Here is a 19,460-nt window from a genome sequence, read left to right as displayed (position 1 = left end):
CTTGCAACTGATTTGCATTCAGGTAGTAGCCAAGATTTACAAGGCAATTTACACAGAAGACAGAAAACTTTCACCATTATAACAAAAATGTTACCTGTGGGAGGGCACCATAATTCCATATATAACCCTTGTGAGGAAAGATATTTGCCACATATCGAAGCTTGCCTTTCTTTATATCTTGTTTAATGGGATTCAATGGCTCCTCAGTGGCAATCTAAGCAGATCGTGAAAAAGAGAGAGAGAGAGAGAAAGGTAAAATGGAAAGCAATTCATTCTGTATCCAACCAGTTAGAAAGCTCCAGCTGGGAGTACGTGCTTGTGACTTGAGAAGTATGAAAGTACGATGGCCTTACCCTAAATCTCCAGGGTCATGTTTAAAAAGCAGCTTATTAAGGTTTTAAATAATGTTGTGAAGTATGAAAGAAAAAAATGAATCTAGAAGAGAAAGTAATAAATTTATAAGGAGACTGTCATGGTCAAACATAAATACTGAAAGGAACTTCAGTTAGAAACTGTTGCACTATATAGTACAAGTTCAACAGACACACAAATGGTAGCACAAGTTCTTCAGACAACAGGGGTTTTGACAGCAACAGGGGAAGCGTTTCATCTGCTTCTCACCTCCTGTTCATTGCTCTCCTATTGCATACTTCCCTTCTCTCCATCGCCTCTGTCATGGCTTAACCTCTCAGCATGCAAATGCTTTTTACTGAGGACAAGATCTGCACAGTCACCAAATGCCAACCTCACGCAGATTTGGAGCAAGTTAAGCGATCATCAGAAGGCGGCATTCTTATTCCCAAAAAAGCACTCACAGCAGGACTGAACTAATTAAAGTTGAACAATGTATTATTGTCAACACCTGTTCCAAAATCTCAAACACAAACCCACTGCCACATAAGTTAGGTACCACACATGAGCTAATTCACCGTAACCATCCTTCTGACACTCTCCACCACAACCCATCTATGCCAGCTTGGCTCTTGCTCACACACACTCACCTGAATGGCATCACCCTTGTTTCAGGCTCAGGCGGTCACACTGGCTCAGGTGTGACACAGCTTGCGTGCATAAGCGCACAGCCCTTAGTCCATATTGATTTTCCAGCATCCTTGCAATTTACCTGAAGCACATAGAGTCTCCATTCCACGTGAGGGAATATCAACACAGAGATGCAGACAAGACCTGGTATGAGCACCTTGCCACAGTCTGGACTGAAGGAATGCCAGGACACAATGGCAAGGCAAGACAACTGCCTTAACGATTCATGCAGGAAATTTCAAGTATATTAAAATAAGTTATAGATTAGACAACTATATCTGGTCTCCTCTATCAAGCCAGAAAAGTCTGAAACCAGCAATTTCTGAATCTAACAGGACAGCAAACTTTTCTACTCTTGACATAATGTGCTGAAAGAAAGGGAGAGAGAGCAACCTGAGCTTTATGCAAAGAGTTCATACAGTGTTGTCAAAGGGAAACTGTGCAAAAGAAAACTCAGATTCCACAATAAATCATCATCTTAAAATACAAGGTAAGTATCGAGGGTAACACTGCTTGCAGAACAGCAACTGTGGTGGTAAACACAGTTCAAATGATTTTCCAGCATCACGGAAAGGAGAAAACAAAATTCTGAAATAACAAGCTGGGGAGGTTCTTTGGTGTTATTTTCAATAATCAAAATTGTTAACAGCTCAACCACAAACTTCCTTAAAAGCATCTGGGAAGCATTCCTAAAATTAATACAAATGTTCAGGAAGACAGGACATATCCTGGTGAGATCTGCTGTTTCACAAACACTACAGATGAAGCATTACTCAGCTTCTATATTGTAACTGCAGAGGAACAACTCACTAGGCTCTACATTTAAAATATCTCCCTGGAGGAGGAGATACTTTCAATCAGTGAGATCCCCAAGATTTTTTTTGTTGTAAGGAAATTCTTTTTCATTGAACTCCATTTGTCAGGATTTGGCCTAGCACACTACACAGCAGAAATGAGAGAAATGAAATCCTCTGAGTGAAATGCTGTACGAGCAAGCAAGGGTCAGACTAAATGTTGGACAACATCCTGCAAGCCAGCTCTCTAGGACTCTGCTGCAGGTATGCTGCACTCTGCAGTCAGAGGGCTCTCAAGAAGCAGCGCTCACCTGCAGCAGGGAAACAAGATCAGAACGTCGATGCTTTTTGTAGTCGCAAGGAAAGTGTCTGTATGCGTAACTTCAAATTATTGTTTTAACAGAGAAAATTTTATGTTTGAAGAGTAATCCACGCTCTGAGTAAACTCTGTTAGAAGCCACTGCATTCTCATAACTGTCATAAATACCTATACAATCAAAGTATTTTTCTTAATTACCTCCATTTTTGCATTTGTCCAACGAGGCACTTCTACAATCATATTAAACAGGACCTAAAACAAAAAACAATGACAGAACTAAAAATAAAATCCACTTGGCAATTAGCATTTTACAGTAAGACAAATTCTCTCATCTGTATTCAGCAGCAACATATATCACATTTCTCTATTCCAGCTGCTTTTACTTTAAGTACAATTCATTTAGTTTCACACAATGATATTCAACCTGCCTGGTCCATGCTCTCCCTGCCTCACCCCTTTGAGAATATGAACAACTCCAAGAAGTGGAAATCCACATGACATTTTTTATTCCCATATCAATATCACTCTTTACAAAATGTTCAGAAAGTCCATGGAATGGTTCGCCACAAGGCAGTGGTTCAGTCTACTAGTCAAAGAAGACTGAACGTTTCTATAGAATGGTTTGAGTTGGAAGGGACCTTCAGGATCATCTAGTTCCAATCCCCACAGCCATGGGCAAGGCCACCTTCCCCTAGATCAGGTTGCTTAAAGCCTCATCCAACCTGGCCTTGGGATGGGGCATCCACAACTCCTCCGGGCAACCTGATCCAGTGCTTCACCACTCTCATCGTAAAGAATTTCTTCCTTGTATCTCATTGAAATCTGCTCTCTTTCAGTTTAAAGCCATTGCCCCTTGCCCTATTCACTCCATGCCCTTGTAAAAAGTCTCTCTCCAGCTTACTTGTAGGCCCCCTTTAACTACTGGAAGTATTGGATCACAATTCAGAGCACTCTCAGGAGCATTATCAAGTACAACGTAGCACCAAATTACTGCAGGGTAAGGCAAGGTATGAATATACTATGCATCAGGTACTATGGAACAACTGCAAAGGACAGAGTCAGCTTCCCCTCAAACACTGGAAAGGAAAATGTTTCGTTTTTTTTTCCTCTGAAGATTTATTTCTTCAGGCCCTCCTCTTTTGCCTCATTCATTTTTTTAAAAATCCATGCAAATGAAACAACCACCAATATTTATGATTCTCAGTCAAATCTAGTTGAAGTGAGGCAAAACGAATCCAGAAGTGATGGCGGAGGAAGGACATAGACACAGAAACTTCATATTTGCGTTAGCCTTCTTCTGAAAAGGAACAAAATGAAAGTTGTTTTAAGAAGGGAGATGTGGGGGGAATAAACCTAAACCATGTAAAATTCCATGCTTTTAGAAGACCAGTGTTGGGCTCCTCACTACAATAAAGACACTGAGGTGTTGGAGTGTGTCCAAAGAAGAGCAATGTAGCTGGTGAAGGGTCTGGAGCACAAGTCTTATGAGGATCCACTGAGGGAACTGGGGTTGTTCAGCCTTGAGAAAAGCAGGCTGAGGGGAGTAGCTGTCTACAACTACCTGAAAGGAGGTTTTAGTGAGGTGGGTGTCAGTCTCTCTTCCCATAGGAAAAGAGATAGGACAGGAGGAAATGGCCTCAAGATGCACCAGGTGAGGTTTAGATTGGATATTAGGAAAAATTTCTTCGCTGGAAGGGTTCTCAAGCACTGGAACAGGCTGCCCAGGGACGTGGTTGAGTCACCATCCATTTAAAAGCCATGTAGGTGTGCTGCTTAGGGATGTGGTTTAGTGGTGGATTTAGATTAATAGAATGATTAGAGTTGGAAGGGACCTCAAAGATCATCCAGTTCCAACCCCCCTGCCATGGGCAGGGAAACCCACCACTACACCAGGTTGCTCAAAGCCTCATCCAACCTGGCCTTGAACACTTTCAGGGATGGGGCACCTACAATTTCTCTGGGCAACCTGTTCCAGTGTCTCACCACCCTCAAAGTGAAACACTTCTTCCTTATATCTAATCTAAATCTCCCCTCTTTCAGTTTAAATCCATTGCCCCTTTTCCTGTCACTACACGCCCTTGTAAAAAGTCCCTCTCCAGCTTTCCTGTAGGCCCCCTTTAAGTACTGGAAAGCTGCTATAAGATCACCCTGGAGCCTTCTCTTCTCCAGGCTGAAAAGCCCCAACTCTCTCAGCCTGTCTTCATAGCAGAGGTGTTCCAGCCCTCAGATCATCTTCGTGGCCCTCCTCTGGACCCGCTCCAGCAGCTCCATGTCCTTCTTGTGCTGGGGATTCCAGAGCTGAACACAGTATTCCAGATGGGGTCTCACAAGAGCTGAGTAGAGGGGCAGAATCACCTCCCTCGACCTGCTGGCCACACTCCTTTTGATGCAGCCCAGGACACGGTTGGCTTTCTGGGCTGCCAGCGCACATTACCAGCTCATGTTGAGCTGCTCATCCACCAGCACTCCCAAGTCCTTTTCCTCAGGGCTGCTCTCAATCCATTCTCCGCCCAGCCTGTACTTGTGCTTGGGATTGCCCCGACCCACATGCAGGACCTTGCACTTGGCCTTGTTGAACTTCATGAGGTTCTCACAGGCCCACCTCTCCAGCCTGTCAAGGTCCCTCTGGATGGCATCCCTTCCCTCCAGCATGTCCACAACACCACACAACTTGGTGTCATCTGCAATCTTGCTGAGAGTGCACTTGATCCCACTGTCCATGTCACCAACAAAGATGTTAACTTGGCAGCATTCTGTTTACAGTTGGACCCAATGAATACAATAAATAAATCTGTGCCCTTCTTACTGAGGAGGTTAAAGTGACATTTTCTGAAGAGAAAAAGTCTCTGTGTAACTGCTGTAAGGTTTCTTCTTCTGAAGCTGTCAGAGTTAAGCACTACCAAGAAGCAGAGTATTAATTAACATGGGTAACTACACCAAACCACCGAGCAGTGACTACAACCTCTTTTCTCCTACATTACTAAAATAACCCCAAAATATCACACTCCCTGGGCCATCTCTTCATAGCCAAAGAAAACCTACACTGGTATTAAAAATCACAACAGTTCAAGAAGGACAAAATATGTTTTTGAAGAAATTCTAAAGTTAAACCAATCGAAGACTTGCACTGACTCTTCAACTACACTGCAATCAAGGCTCCAGTGAACTCTTAAATATTTGTATTTTTGCTCCTTGTATCCTGCAGCTGCAACAAACAAATACCATTACCAGCCTCGATGTCACAGTCCAATTAAAGTAATTCCAATGGTTCTATGATCTTCTTCTCCCAAACAAACCTGGAATGTGGAAAGTAAGAAAGCAAAGGAAAACCCCAACTGTCACTCAGCGTTTCTCCCATGAGATCACAAGCTATGCACAATCCTGACAGAAAATTCCCAGTAATTGAAATTAAATTCGCCATCCGTAAGTACTGTGCCCATACCGCACGTCAGATGGAATCACTTTTTCCTGATCAGGTCTTAACCAAATAAAACAAGGAGGGGAAAAAAAAAAAAAAAAAAAAAGAAGAAAGGTGCTTCAGATCAGTTTCATGAAGTACATTGGTTGAAATGGTTCTCAGTCATCAGAAAGAGAACTCAAAGACTTCAACACTAAGGAAGCAGACAGAACAAAGCAACATACAGGCAGCAGCAGGTAAGGGAAGGGCTGGAAGGGAGCCATATAAACTCTGCATATCCATCTGGGAAACATTTGGAAAAAAGAAATGCACAACATGAAAGCCAGCACTGACAAGAAACTCTTAGGGAACTGCCAAGCTGGTAAAAGAACGTTCTGACTGGTAGCTACAGATAGAGAACTTAGAAACTACTCCTGGAATCAGACATGATGCCTTTCTCTTTGCCATAATCCTATATTTTTCTTGCCTAGGTGCCACTGTGTATTTTCCTGACCCTGTCTAATAGAATGCCTTCAGCAGCCTGTAAATCTTTACAGCTTTAATTGGTCAAGGGTTATTCCAGATCTTCACCAAAACAGCACTCAGGGCTGGAAAACAACTGGACTGAAATGAATACAATGCTGCTTTCAAAAACAAAACACCACTTGGATTTAACTCGGCTCTAAGACTAGGCCTTCATAATTTGTGGTATCAGTCAAATGTGAATTGTCAAGAGTCTTAAATGTGACAGCCTGACAGATTAATTCGTATGCAAAAAAAATCCCCAATAGTACTCTCTCTAATGCTAAGCTGCCACAAGCTTTTACAAGAGATTAATAACTTCATGCAGTGCATACATTCAAAAATAAAAAGTTTTATTTATAGGGCAATCACATTTTCACAGTGACAAGACAGGATTCACTGGTGTGAAAAGGAGAGCACATACTAGACAGTCCGACAGATAGAAAGAGAGAAGAAGTATACTCCTCTGGTTTTTCAGGGGTTTTCTCCTCCTCTTTCCTATGTTGTTTCCCCCCTTGCCTAAATGTCACCCAGGAATTTTTCCATCACACTTATTTTTCCAGACAAAGCACCTATTCCTTCTGACCATTTGAATGTTCTCCCCCATCCCTTGCTGCAAAACCATCCCTGCCTCAGCTGCAAACAGAAATGCAAGTGTCAGACACCACCTGTCTTCACAGATTACCATCTGCACATGGCATTCAGTGGTTAGTTTTGGACGGTGAATGCGTCTGGTAATTGGTATTTTTATCTTTATTTTAAATCAGTAGAACAGAAAATTCCACCTCACCAAACCCCCAAGTGAGCACTGCTTCCCCCTCAAGCAACGGCGAAACTGTTTCAACAGCCCATTTGACACACCTTCCAGGGACAGAAAAATTTAAAAAAGATCTCTCATGAAACAAAAACTATTGCTTTGGAAAGTTTACCATTTAACTGCCTCAGTAGGACAGCAGTCAACTGGTCTGCCTATGAGATTGCTGCTTGCTGCAGTCTAGATTTAGTTCAGCTCTGCAAGTGCCTCAAGCAGACGGGACTCTATGACAGCAGACTACAACAGGCCAGATAGAGCAGTTCCTACAAGAGCCTCATGCCAACTCTGCCAGCTCACGGCTTCTTCCGAAGGACAGTCCCCTCGAGCATGCAAGAAAAGAGGAGGGAACAGTTTCCTAGATTCAGAAAAGGAGACAGAACCCATCTGCTAGGGGAAGGGACCTGACAGAGCCCAGAGGGACTTTCAAGCCAGGGTATTACGTAGCTTGGTTGGGTTAATGGGAACACGAGACAGACATTTGTACTTATGCTTTATTATACCCTGAAGAGGCGATGGGGAAAAAAAGTCCATTTGCTCAACGCAGAGAAGTCAAAAGTGCATTTCCTAATTCCTAAAACTGAACAGGAAAATCAGCAGAAAATGACATCAGAAGGAACAAACAGTATGTCTAAATAATATCCTTTATCTCCCCAGAACCACACGCTAAATGCACTACATGGGAACTCACGTAGGATGTAAGTGTTGCTTTATCGGGGTGTTTTCTTTAACACTGCTTGGCAACTTGCTGCATTCCATTCCATTTGAACATCATTTTTAATGTATCATGAAATCAGTTTTGCTGAGACAAGTAAAAATGTCTCTTTCACACAGAGAACAGGAACAGTTCTTGGTTTTTTTGAAATGAGAAAACCACAGAAAGATAAAAAGATATACAAATACACTTCAATATATTCAATACAGCAAGTGTTGAGAAAAGCAAAGAAAACACAGACTATTGCACGCAGGTAAACTGTGAGTCGGCATTCTCTCCACTAAGACCAATGGCCAAAAATAACTGCTAGCTCTGGCTGTACAGATTCTTACAGAAGATTGCTCATTTTGATCAGGGCTTGTTATCATAAACCTGAATATCACAGGAAGAAAAAAAAAAAAATAAGCACATTTCTGACATTATTTTTACACGCTGTCCTTCTGGACTCTCATATACCCTTCTCAGAAACAATTTTTCCTTACCCAACTTTCCCTTTCTTGTCCAACTATCTCCTTTTCCTGGTTCCCAAGTTCCTTAGTCGGTGCATTTGAGGGAAGAGTTTTGAATAGGTATGATTTTGCCCAAGGGTTGCAATGCTCAACTCTGAAGGTTCAGCTAATTTGAAGAAGTGGAGCAAGCTATGCAGAGCGAGGAAAGTGACAAAACAAGAGAGATAAAGAGAGGAACAGAAACTCCGTATAACTTCATGAAACAACAAACCACCACTTTTTAAGACATGATTGCCATTCACTGTCACCCTTGCATGACAGGAAGGAGAGATATGCTAAAGCTTACAATTACTTCAGTTGTTTTTACAGTAGAGTGCTCAAAAAAAAAACCCCAAACATCTGAAAGCGTTAGAGGGAGCATTTGGGGGCTACTGACCCTTCCTCACTGAGAAGCTCTGAGCTCACAAGACAGAGAAGAAAAGGCAGCTATCATTTCCACTTCTTTTTTGTCTGCTCATTTGCAATCTTGCAGGGACTCTCATCAGCCATCAACCGAACATGGCAGCATGCACCTGAGGACTAACAAGAATGAAAAAGACGAGCAGCAGTCCAGCAGCAGCATGAACAAAGGATGATGTTTAAAAGGAGAAAAAAAAAAAAGGAAAAAAGGAGAAGGAAAATAAGGACTGTCATTAAATTCAACCAGAAATCAACGGAGAGGGGCTTGCTTATAAAATGAGTATCCATGTTATAAGCATTCCCAATGCAACACTTGCTATAAGGTGTTTGCCAATGCAAACAACCAACCAGATGCCAGCAACATCTGGAGACCAAATATACTGTATCTAAATGAGAAATCAATGGAACTTTTACAATATGAATTGACATGCCACATAGCAAAAAAGGAATGCAGTGGCCAGCATAAATGCTAAGTGCCTGCAGCCTCTTCATAGAACACTTCTCACGCGTTATAGCGAAAAGGGAATCACAAAAACTCTGGAAGTTTTTACCCACAGGCATCCCAAAAGTGGCATCAGACCTGTTCTCTGGTAAACCAGTTACTGGGCACATTCACCTACAAAACTACTCAGTGTACAATCATGATGATGAGAATGAAACGCTGACTTTTTCAAGTTTAAGGAACCATTTATTTGAAGTTAAGCTTCATCAAATCACTGATGCAACTTTCTCAGTAAACCAACTGTACTCCAGCAGATTTTAACTGGACCGTTGAGTGGAGATTACTTCTATCCTCAGTATTTGTTAATCTACAAGAACACAAAGCAAGGCTTACAGCTGTTGGACACATCCATAGAAAAAGGCGGGGCAAGTTCAAGCACCAGGATGAGAGCTGCACCGATAACCTAAAATTTGGAACACACAAATCCCCGAACACACACACACAAAGGACACACTACAGCCCAGGTTACATATACCAAAATGCATCTAACGTGACCAAAGATGTAGTTAAGACAGAATACAAAGTCAGTACAAAGTTTGCACTGCTACTGCATGGGAAGTGATGACAGCTTTTCCTTTCTCATGAAACATCCCGACTTTATCGTAAGACCACTCTGACAGCAATTTTGAACACTGTTTCAACCAGGAGGCCCTCTATCAGATTACCTATTCAGACTGCATGACCACTCTGATCATCCCTTATATCTCACCTGACTAGTTAATTTATCAGAAGTTTTTGCCTGACGGAATCCAACTGAACTCCACAAGGGCATTCTGGCACTGTGCAACCTAGTGCTGGAACACAAACATATAATGACAAGTAGATTGGAAACCCTGGCACTACAGCAGGGAAGCAACATGTCACATTTGTCTTGAAAACAATGACCTCTTCAAATCTTCTTGCTAGACATGGAAGACCATATTCAACAATCAGCCTCTGACAGCAGGAACATCCACTCTTCCGGACAGAGATATGAAACTTCTGACACCTTTCACAGAGATTTACTTGGGCAGGAGTGGATTCCGAGTGCTTGCAATGCTTAAGACAAAGCAAAGGTTTAGACTGCAAGCTGGTAATAATTTTAAGACTAAAGCTGAATGTGATTTCTTCCAGCATAGTTCTCCCTCAAAAATAACTTCTCTCTAGTCTTCAAACAGCCAAAAACATCTGTGAAAGCAAAAAGATCAGTTCTCAACAGTGACTGCAAAGCTAAATTTAATTGAGATCTGGGAAGGTCTAAAATGTTGCAAGAAATAGCTGCGCTACTGAGAACAGTTCATACAGAAGCACCACAGCTGTAGAACTACAAGCTGAGACTGCAAAACAGCTCACAGAGACTTGTATGATGTCTGTTCCCCTCTCTCATGAGTGTTGAAAGCTGAAACTCCTCAATTTTGAGACGTTCTTTTCTGGCAATGGGAATGTCAAGAACAATTTAAAGCAGATTAGACAGACCGAAGAGACTCATGCAGAATCATTGCCATTTTCTGTAACTAAACTGGCATCTGATGAACACCAGTTCAGCATAATTTAACACACACTCGGTATTGGGTTTGTATGGCAAGGTTTTGGTAGCCGGGGGGCTACAGCAGTGGCTTCTGTGAGAAGATGCTACAAGCTTTCCTCGTATCCGATAGAGTCAATGCCAGCCGGCTCCAAGACGGACCCGCCACTGGCCAGGGCCAAGCCCATCAGCAATGGCAGTAGTGCCTCTGGGATAACTATTTAACAAGGGGAAAAAAAACTGCAATTGAAGCTGGAGAGAGAATATGTGAGAGAAACAACTCTGCAGACACCAAGGTCCATGAAGAAGGAGGGGGAGGAGATGTTCCAGGCACCAGAGCAGAGATTGCCCTGCAGCCCATGCTGAGATGGCAGGCTGTCCCACTGCGGCCCATGGAGGTCCACAGTGGAGCAGAGATCCACCTGCAGCCCATGGAAGACCCCATGCCAGAGCAAGCGGATGCCCAAAGGAGGCCATCACCTGGTGGTAAGCCCATGCTGGAGCCGGCTCCTAGTAGGATCTGCAGCCCCATCGAGAGAGAGGAGCCCACACTGGAGCAGGTTTGCTGACAGGACTTGTGACCCTGCGGTGGACCCACACTGGAGCAGTCTGTCCCTGAAGGACTGCACTCCATGGCAGGGACCCACACTGGAGCAGTTTGTGAAGAGCTGTAGCCCATGGGAAGGACTCACATTGCAAAAGTTTGTGGAGGACTGTCTCTCATGGGAGGGACCCCATGCTGAAGCAGGGGAAGGAGCGGCAAAAACAATGCGTGATGAACTGACTGCAATCCCCGTTCCCTGTCTCCTTGCACTGCTGGGGGGAAGAGGTAAAGAAAATCAGGACTAAAGTTAAGCCTGGGAAGAAGGGAGGGGTAGGGGAAAGGTGTTTTTATGATTTGGTTTTATTTCTCATTATCCTACTCTGATTTGATTGGTAATAAATTACTGCCCCCAAGTCGATTCTGTTTTGTCCATGACAGTAATTGCTGAGTGATCTCTCCCTGCCCTTATCTCAACCCACAAGCCTTTCCTTATATTTCTCTCCCCTGTCCAGCTGAGGAGGGGAAGTGATAGAGCAGCTTTGGCGGGCACCCGGCATCCAGCCAGGGCCAACCTACCACACACTCTTAAGAGGGCTTGCCCTTGTGGAGAGTAACAAATAACTGCCACTCTAAAAGCACAAGTTTTAAAGATGCCACTGTGTTGCCAGGGCAAGGGGAACTATCACCTTTGAATTCTAGCCAAATTCAGTTCAAGGATCAACTGAACACCAGGTATCCATAGTAGCTTTTGCGTCCCTAGACAAAAGTAAGGAGTACAGCGCTTGAAAGGTCTTTAGAAATCAGTACACAGCAGAAAATTCCTCATTATCCCTTCGTCATCCGATTAAGCTATACTTTCCCTAAATACAAGCACACAGGCATGCATTTCTCACCAGACCAAGGTGAGAAGAGCTGCTGAAGAGTCCATTGTAAGAAGAAACTGCTTTCCTGAACACAAAGATCTCTCTATTTTCTCTCTTCTCCCCAACTCCCAAATATGAAAACGGGTTTTCTAAATGATTTGCATTCTTGCATTTCACCATCTAAGTGAAGACCAAGCCTGCCTGGGAAGCCTATGGCCTGCACGTTTATTTGCTTACTTGCATCAGAGGCCCACAGTGACTGAAATGTACATTTGCCTTTGCTCATCTTCCGTAGTTCTATTAAATCACAGTCCAGAGCGCTCTCATAGCGGCAGTTATGTAAAGCAGCTCTGGGGTCTACACTGGCCAGGAAGCAGGAGCTGCTCAGCCTCACTGGCGTTTTTCCCCCCACTCTGGGGAAAAATCTGGATCAGACAGGCTGCTCCAGTGATCTGAAACAGGGTACTAGAAACGTTGTTTCCAACAAGCTATCATGCTTCCCACTACACAGACAAATACAAGTTTGAACAGTTTTGGACACTGCGTACAACAGGCTTTGCATCTTTGCAACCAGCAGGTATTGTCACAGCGTTCATAAGCAGGTAAGAAACAGAATGCTTGACTTCCAGCAACAGCAATAATTAAGAATTCATGTTGCAAGACAATGATTTTTGTATGTGCCAGTAGCCTTTCTCCTCAGCAACTCCTCTTTCAGGCATGATCCTGCGTCTACTAAATAGTACTTAAATGGGCATCAAACAGCAGGAAATCTAAGACGTGTTACCTAGATATTGTAGCTTGAATGAATCAGGGCAAAGGGAGAGAAAATATGTCATGCGGGATTGTGTGGGGGTTGGTGTACAGTAGAAGAATCAGTGGACCACACACTAGTTGCAAAACTATGAGAACCCAGTTAGGACAGTTCTTTCACATGAGATGGGTAGTTACGGTTTTGCAATCCAACTGGCCAAACAGATCTTGAAAAGATAAAGATTAGGAAACACACAGATAGGTCATGGCCTTAAAGCACAGTTTGTTTCATTTTTTTCTTTCACTTTCTTCCACTCATTTTTAGGTACTCCTATGCCAGGGAAAGCACTGCAAAAAATGCCCTGGTTTTGAAAAGACACTTACATAAACAAAACTTGTTTCACAGAAAAAGCCTGAGCCGAGGTTTCTTGGACTTCTGTTAGGCTTAACTTCAGTGCTGGCTAATGCCAAACCATTAGCAGATGTGATTTTTATCTCCATGGGCTTCCCAGATGAGTACAGAAAACAACACATCCCCAGTTCTAAAAAGCAGATACTAAGTCTAATTTCTACCCTAATATACTTGGGATTTCTGAAGTTTTGTATAGGTACCAAAGATTAACCACAGTCTCAGCACAAAGAATATTTAATTAATAGAGGTTTTTTTGCAAATGTTTCTGAATGCAATAGAAAAAACATAACATATCTACACTGCAATAGTCGTAACAAATCTTTCAAAGAGTGGTATAAAAGTTTATGCCTTTGAGAATATCTTGATGAATAAAAGAATGCTGACATTTCTAGCTCATTCAAAGGGGAGAGTATTAAATCCCTTTAAGCTTTCTCCTCCTAAAAGACTTGCATTTGAAGGTATGGCAACTATATTCAGTGGGAGAAAGTCCACTGTGCAGAATAGCAAAGCAATGTCAGAAAGGAAATAGAGTGAATAGTTTTTTAAAAATAAAAATAAAAATAAAAATAAAAATAAAAATAAAAATAAAAATAAAAATAAAAATAAAAATAAAAATAAAAATAAAAATAAAAATGCAGCTTAGCAGTACCTCATTTCCAGTAGTCTTTGATCTCTTTGCAGGAATCTCTTTTTCCTATAGAGAAAGGGCGAAGTAAGGAGGTATATAAATAACATTAGAGAGCAACACTGTATCCACATAAATACTGACAACAGTAGTTTTCGATGCAACTGAAACATCCCTTTGCAAGCATAAAGGCCTGAACTGTAACTTTTAAAAGTAAGTATTCAGTCCTGTTTCATTGTGAAATTATAACCTTCCAGATGTTAACAGAGGAAGCTAAAAATGCACATGGACACATCCACTTTCTCCCAGCTACTAAATTTTAAGCAACAATTTAGGCCTCTCCTCAACTGATTAAAAACACAGTTGCCCTTCTGTTCAGTTGAAAAAGATAAAAAACAAACCAAACAAAGTCAGCATGGAAAATAAGGCCAGAGTTATCCATCACAAAGTCCACAAAGCTTAGACCAGGAAAGGGAAAGAATATAACATACAACTCCTTAAGTCATCCTCTTGCAAAGAAAGCAAAATAACAGAGACCTTTCTCGCCACCCCCTGCCCCAGCACCTCCGTCCTGTGGAACGCTCCTTCCTTGCTCACACACCAAAATGAAAGCCTCTCCTCACTGATCAGACATCGCTGCACTATAATTCAACCTACAGAAAAATGATATACTAGAATCCACCCCTCCACACCTTAAACTCTAGATGCAGGGACAGCAAGCCCCCACCCAGGGAACGTGTGATAAAAACGCCCATTGCTTTTCCAGCAATAGCACCCACAGAGCATCTCAGGAATGACTCCGAAAGAGACTTACCTATTCCATTGGACTAGTGTGCTCAGTGTCTGCAGATCAAAAAGGTTTCATGCACATCTTTAATCTCTCGTTTTAAGTAACTCAAGAAATTGGTTCATTAGCTCAGAAGTCTCAATCTGAACACGTTACAACTGCTGACCTTTCTAACCACTCATATCATTCACAGAGACCCAGCAACAAACCAAGAAAACTGTCGAAGCCCTCCCAATCTGTTTGTGTGACAACCATACCATAATAAGCAAACCTAAGCCTAAACCGAAGACTGGCAGCTCCCACCAGTGACACATAAAACAGGCGTTTCATTATTGCTATAATGAAACTCCAGGGAGCATGGCTAACAAGATGTGAAAGTGCTCAGCTGCACCTCACGCCTTGTAATTCTCCAAAGGTGCGATTACCACGTCTCTCTTGGGAATGATTGTTGGCTTCCAATTATAATGTTCCCTCTGGGAATTAACGAAATACACCCTAAGTTACCTAAGTGTGTGCTGTACATCTCCTACTGCAAAGAAAGGTACACTTTTAATTGCAGATGTAGAAAAACGCCACTTTAAAGAGTAATAGCAGAAAATTAATTCAAGAGCACGTGAACACAAATCTTAAACATAGAGGAGAACAGACACAGTGAGGGTTCCCCCTGCCCTCAATGGGATGCCACCCAGAGGGACCCCGACAGGCTCGAGAGATGGGCCTGTGGGAACCTCATGAAGTTCAACAAGGCCAAATGCAAGGTCATAGAATCATAGAATGGTTTGTGTTGGAAGGGACCTCAAAGATCATCCAGTTCCAACCCCCCTGCCATGGGCAGGGACACCCTCCGCTACACCAGGCTGCCCAAAGCCTCATCCAACCTGGTCCTGAACACTTGCAGGGATGGGGCATCTACAACTTCTCTGGGCAACCTGTCCCAGTGCCTCACCACCCTGAGTGAAAAATTTCTCCCTTAGATCTAATCTAAATCTGCCCTCTTTCAGTTTAAAGCCATTGCTCCTTGTCCTATCACTCCATGCCCTTGTAAAAAGTCCCTCTCCAGCTTTCCTGTAGGCTCCTTTAAGTACTGGAAGGCTGCGATAAGATCACCCCAGAACCTTCTCTTCTCCAGGCTGAACAGTCCCAACTCTCAGCCTGTCTTCATAGCAGAGGTGCTCCAGCCCTCAGATCATCTTCGTGGTCCTCCTCTGGACCTGCTCCAGCAGCTCCATGTCCCTCTTATGTTGGGGACTCCAGAGCTGAACGCAGTATTCCAGATGGGGTCTCACGAGAGCAGAGCAGAAGGGCAGAATCACCTCCCTCAACCTGCTGGCCACACTCCTTTTCATGCAGCCCAGGACACCGATGGCTTTCTGGGCTGCCAGCGCACATTGCCGGCTCATGGTGAGCTTCTCATCCACCAGCACTCCCAAGTCCTTTTCCTCAGGGCTGCTCTCAATCCATTCTCCGTCCAGCCTGTACTAGTGCAAGGTCCTGCACGTGGTTCGGGGCAATCCCAAGCACAAGTACAGGCTGGGTGGAGAAAGGATTGAGAGTGCTGGTGCACTTGGGAGTGCTGGTGGATGAGAAGCTCAACATGAGCTGGCAATGTGCGCTGGCCGCCCAGAAAGCCATCTGTTTCCTGGGCTACAACCAAAGCAGTGTGGCCAGCAGATCGAGGGAGGTGATTCTGCACCTCTACTCTGCTCTCGTGAGACCCCACCTGGAATACTGCGTTCAGCTCTGGAGTCCCCAGCACAAGAAGGACATGGAGCTGCTGGAGCAGGTCCAGAGGAGGGCCACTAAGATGATCCGAGGGCTGGAGCACCTCTGCTATGAAGACAGGCTGAGAGTTGGGGCTGTTCAGCCTGGAGAAGAGAAGGCTCCGGGGTGATCTTATTGCAGCCTTCCAGTACCTAAAGGGGGCCTACAGGAAAGCTGGAGAGGGACTTTTGACAAGGGCATGTAGTGACAGGACAAGGGGAAATGGATTTAAACTGAAAAAGGGCAGATTTAGATTAGATCTAAGGGAGAAATTTTTCACTTAGATGGTGATGAGGCAGTGGAACAGGTTGCCCAGAGAAGCTGTAGATGCCCCATCCCTGAAAGTGTTCAAGGCCAGGCTGGAGGAGGCTTTGAGCAATCTGGTGTAGTGGAGAGTTTCCCTGCCCATGGCAGGGGGTTTGGAACTGGATGATCTTTGAGGTCCCTTCCAACACAAACCATTCTATGATTCTATGACTCAATCACTTGAAGACTTAAAGAGACACCTAGGCTTGTCCACATAGTAATCATTATGTTTCACTGCAAGTTACTGAACTTAGCAGAGAACATTTGGTGGAGTTACCATGCCGGTATTACACAAGGAATCAGCCTGGGTTGAAATGGTCCTTTCTGGTGCCATACATTTGTCTGTTAATTGCTTAAAAAAACCCTGCTTTTTAAAACTGCATTTTTACCTAAAGAATACCAACAAAATTGTTATAATTTTGTAATTAATTGTGTTTCAAAGCATAAATACATACCTCTTTAGATCCAGCAAACAGTGGAATGTCATGAAATGGGGAAATATATTTACCATCTGCATTCTCTGAAAAACAAAACAAAAAAGTAGCATTACAAATCTAAATATATGGCATAAGATGTTGGTATTGCTAACCATTATGCATTACAGAAATGTATGATGTGCCACAATTATGCATCAGTTAAGCTTTTTCTGAAGTTTAATTCCAAGGACTAAAAAATAACCTCCACCCAGGACAAGGAATTTGATTGTTTGACAAGGATTCATTAGACTCAAAACTATCGCTTTATTATTCAATACCACACTTCTCTTCTGACTACCTGGCAATACAAGCTATATAAAGATGAGAAGATCCTTTTGTTCTCTTTTCTTCTCCTCCCTAGCAATATACAACCATTAACAGAGTAAAAAATACCAAGGGAACCTAATTTCCATGAGTGATCAGTGAATTCCTCTGGGTTTCTAGCAATGCTGCCCTTGTGATTTCACTGTATTTCGAATAAACTGAGTTTCATGCCCACAAAAAGAAAATATCCCAACATAGTAGGACAAAGTCTCACGAAGAGAGTAAGTGGATTATCAGAAAACTGCTCAGGCCCTAGAAATGAAACACCATCCCTCAAAACCAATAGAAATTGACATTAACTTAATAGGGGCCCAGTCTGCATCTCGGCCTTGCTCCCACTATAGAAAGGAACAAAATTCACTGAAGCGGGTGTTTAAACTTTTTGAACTACTTGGAAACTTTTCAAAATATTAAAAATCCAATTACTGCATCAAAACAGAAACAACAAGAACAATATAAGGTGCTAACGCAAATCTCAAGGAATTTCTCCTCTGCTAGCACCCTGATTCGCAGCAAAGGGAAAAGCAGACAAGGGACTTCACTTAGCTTTGGACTGACTTTGACATCAGCAAAGAGTACATGGCAGTTGTTTTTGCAACTCCTGGAAGAATCCCAGATGCTCCTCCCAAATAAAACAAAGTTTAGAGGTAGGCTGCCTATTCCCACTAACTAAAGTGCCTCTCTAGACGAGCTCCTGCGCTGGCAGACCCCTGGGGACTGAGCACAAGGGAACCCTGGCAGGGTACTGCCGACAGGGTACATCACGCCTCCGCTTCTCTCACACCAGTGGACGTCAGAATTTGGTCAAAGGACCAAAAACGTACAAAACCACTGCTAGAGAAGCGGCACACAAATAGACAACACTGTTACTAAAATGCGTAACACTGACACTGCACACCCCCAGGTCTCCCCGGGTTCTGAGAAAGCTCCTGGAGCGCTGCCCATGTCCTCCTGGTGCCACTTGCTGCTGCTGGCCCCAGGCCCCTCGGGGCTGCGTCCTCATGTTTTGGATGCCAGCTTCCCCTCTCCATGGCGTCTCTGGAGGGAGGGCTGGCCTGGTCGCAGGGGCTCCCCCTGGGCTGTCACACCACAGAGCTGAGAGGCAAGTCCTCCGCGGCCACAGCCGTCCCTCGGGCACCAGAGCGCCCCGTGGCCTTGGCGCTCAGGCTGCCACAACACCGCAGCGCTTCGCCGCCGGCGCCCCCCGCACCTCCTCACTCTCCAGGGGCTCTCGCGGGGCTGCAGGACCGAGCAGATCCAGCATCCCCTCCAGAAGCGGATCTGCCAGGAAATCCCCTCGCTCTCCACACACAACTGCCCCCCCTAGAGCGGGAAGGAGGCTCCGGGGCAGCACCTCAGCCAGCCCCAGAGGCCTCACGCGGGAGCGGAGAGCCGCCGCCTCTCCCCACCGTGCACCCCCCCCGGGGCGAGGAGCAGAGGTTTTATGGAGCCCGGGGGCTGCTACTTACTAAAGTAGAGGCGGTAATCGGGAGAGTGAGGCCGACCCCCGCTGCTCCGTGCCGTAGCGGGCCATGGCGCCGAGGCAGCGGCACGGCGGCCGCCCCCCGCCCCGCGCCGCCAGCAGCCGCACCAGCCCCGGCGCCGCGCGCATGATGGCGGCGGCCGCTTTCCCTCCCCTTCCTGCGGCCGGCGGGCCTGCGCCGCTTAGCGCCGCGCCGCCCCGGCTCCCTGCCCCGCCTGGAAACCCCGCGGAGGGTGCTGCCGGTCGCCGGGGGCTGCTCTCCGTCCCTTCCTGCCTCACCGGCGAGGAAGGAGAGCCGCCCGCCGCTGCCGCCTGAAGGAGGGCGCGACCGTTGGCCCCCAGAGGCCCGAAATGGCGGCGCGGCGTCGCCCCGCACGGGCCCTGCTGAAGAGCTGGGTGTGCGGAGGGGGTTTTTCCTGAGGGGGGAGGCTGCTGCCGGGCCCAGACGCTGCCTCGTTTTCCCGGGGGGTTGCTGCTTCCCCCTGCTCAGGCCAAGGTCAGCACCTCAGGGGAAGAAGGAAGCTGCAGGGTGCCCGCACAGGCCCGGCCTCAGGGGAGGGCTCCGCCAAGGTGAAAACGGTCCAAAAAACCCCGCTGGAGGCGGCAGGTGTACCCC

At 44.9% G+C, this 19,460-nt stretch overlaps 1 protein-coding gene across 1 annotated transcript in view; it reads right to left on the bottom strand.

Moving 5' to 3' along the window:
- Window positions 1-18,973, bottom strand: part of PPA2 (inorganic pyrophosphatase 2) — a 42,142-nt gene extending 23,169 nt beyond the window's left edge. The window contains 6 exon segments of the mRNA XM_086612528.1: window positions 95-214; window positions 2,353-2,406; window positions 13,732-13,776; window positions 17,017-17,081; window positions 18,831-18,867; window positions 18,869-18,973. Of these exon segments, the coding sequence (XP_086468654.1) occupies window positions 95-214; window positions 2,353-2,406; window positions 13,732-13,776; window positions 17,017-17,081; window positions 18,831-18,867; window positions 18,869-18,973 (426 nt within the window).
- Window positions 18,974-19,460: the final 487 nt, after the last annotated feature.

This window comes from Tauraco erythrolophus, chromosome 5 (genome assembly GCF_009769465.1).
Source record: "Tauraco erythrolophus isolate bTauEry1 chromosome 5, bTauEry1.pri, whole genome shotgun sequence".
NCBI classification, from domain to species: Eukaryota; Metazoa; Chordata; class Aves; order Musophagiformes; family Musophagidae; genus Tauraco; species Tauraco erythrolophus.
The sequence above is the reverse complement of the archived record's forward strand: the minus strand, read 5'-3'. Positions and strand labels throughout refer to the sequence as shown.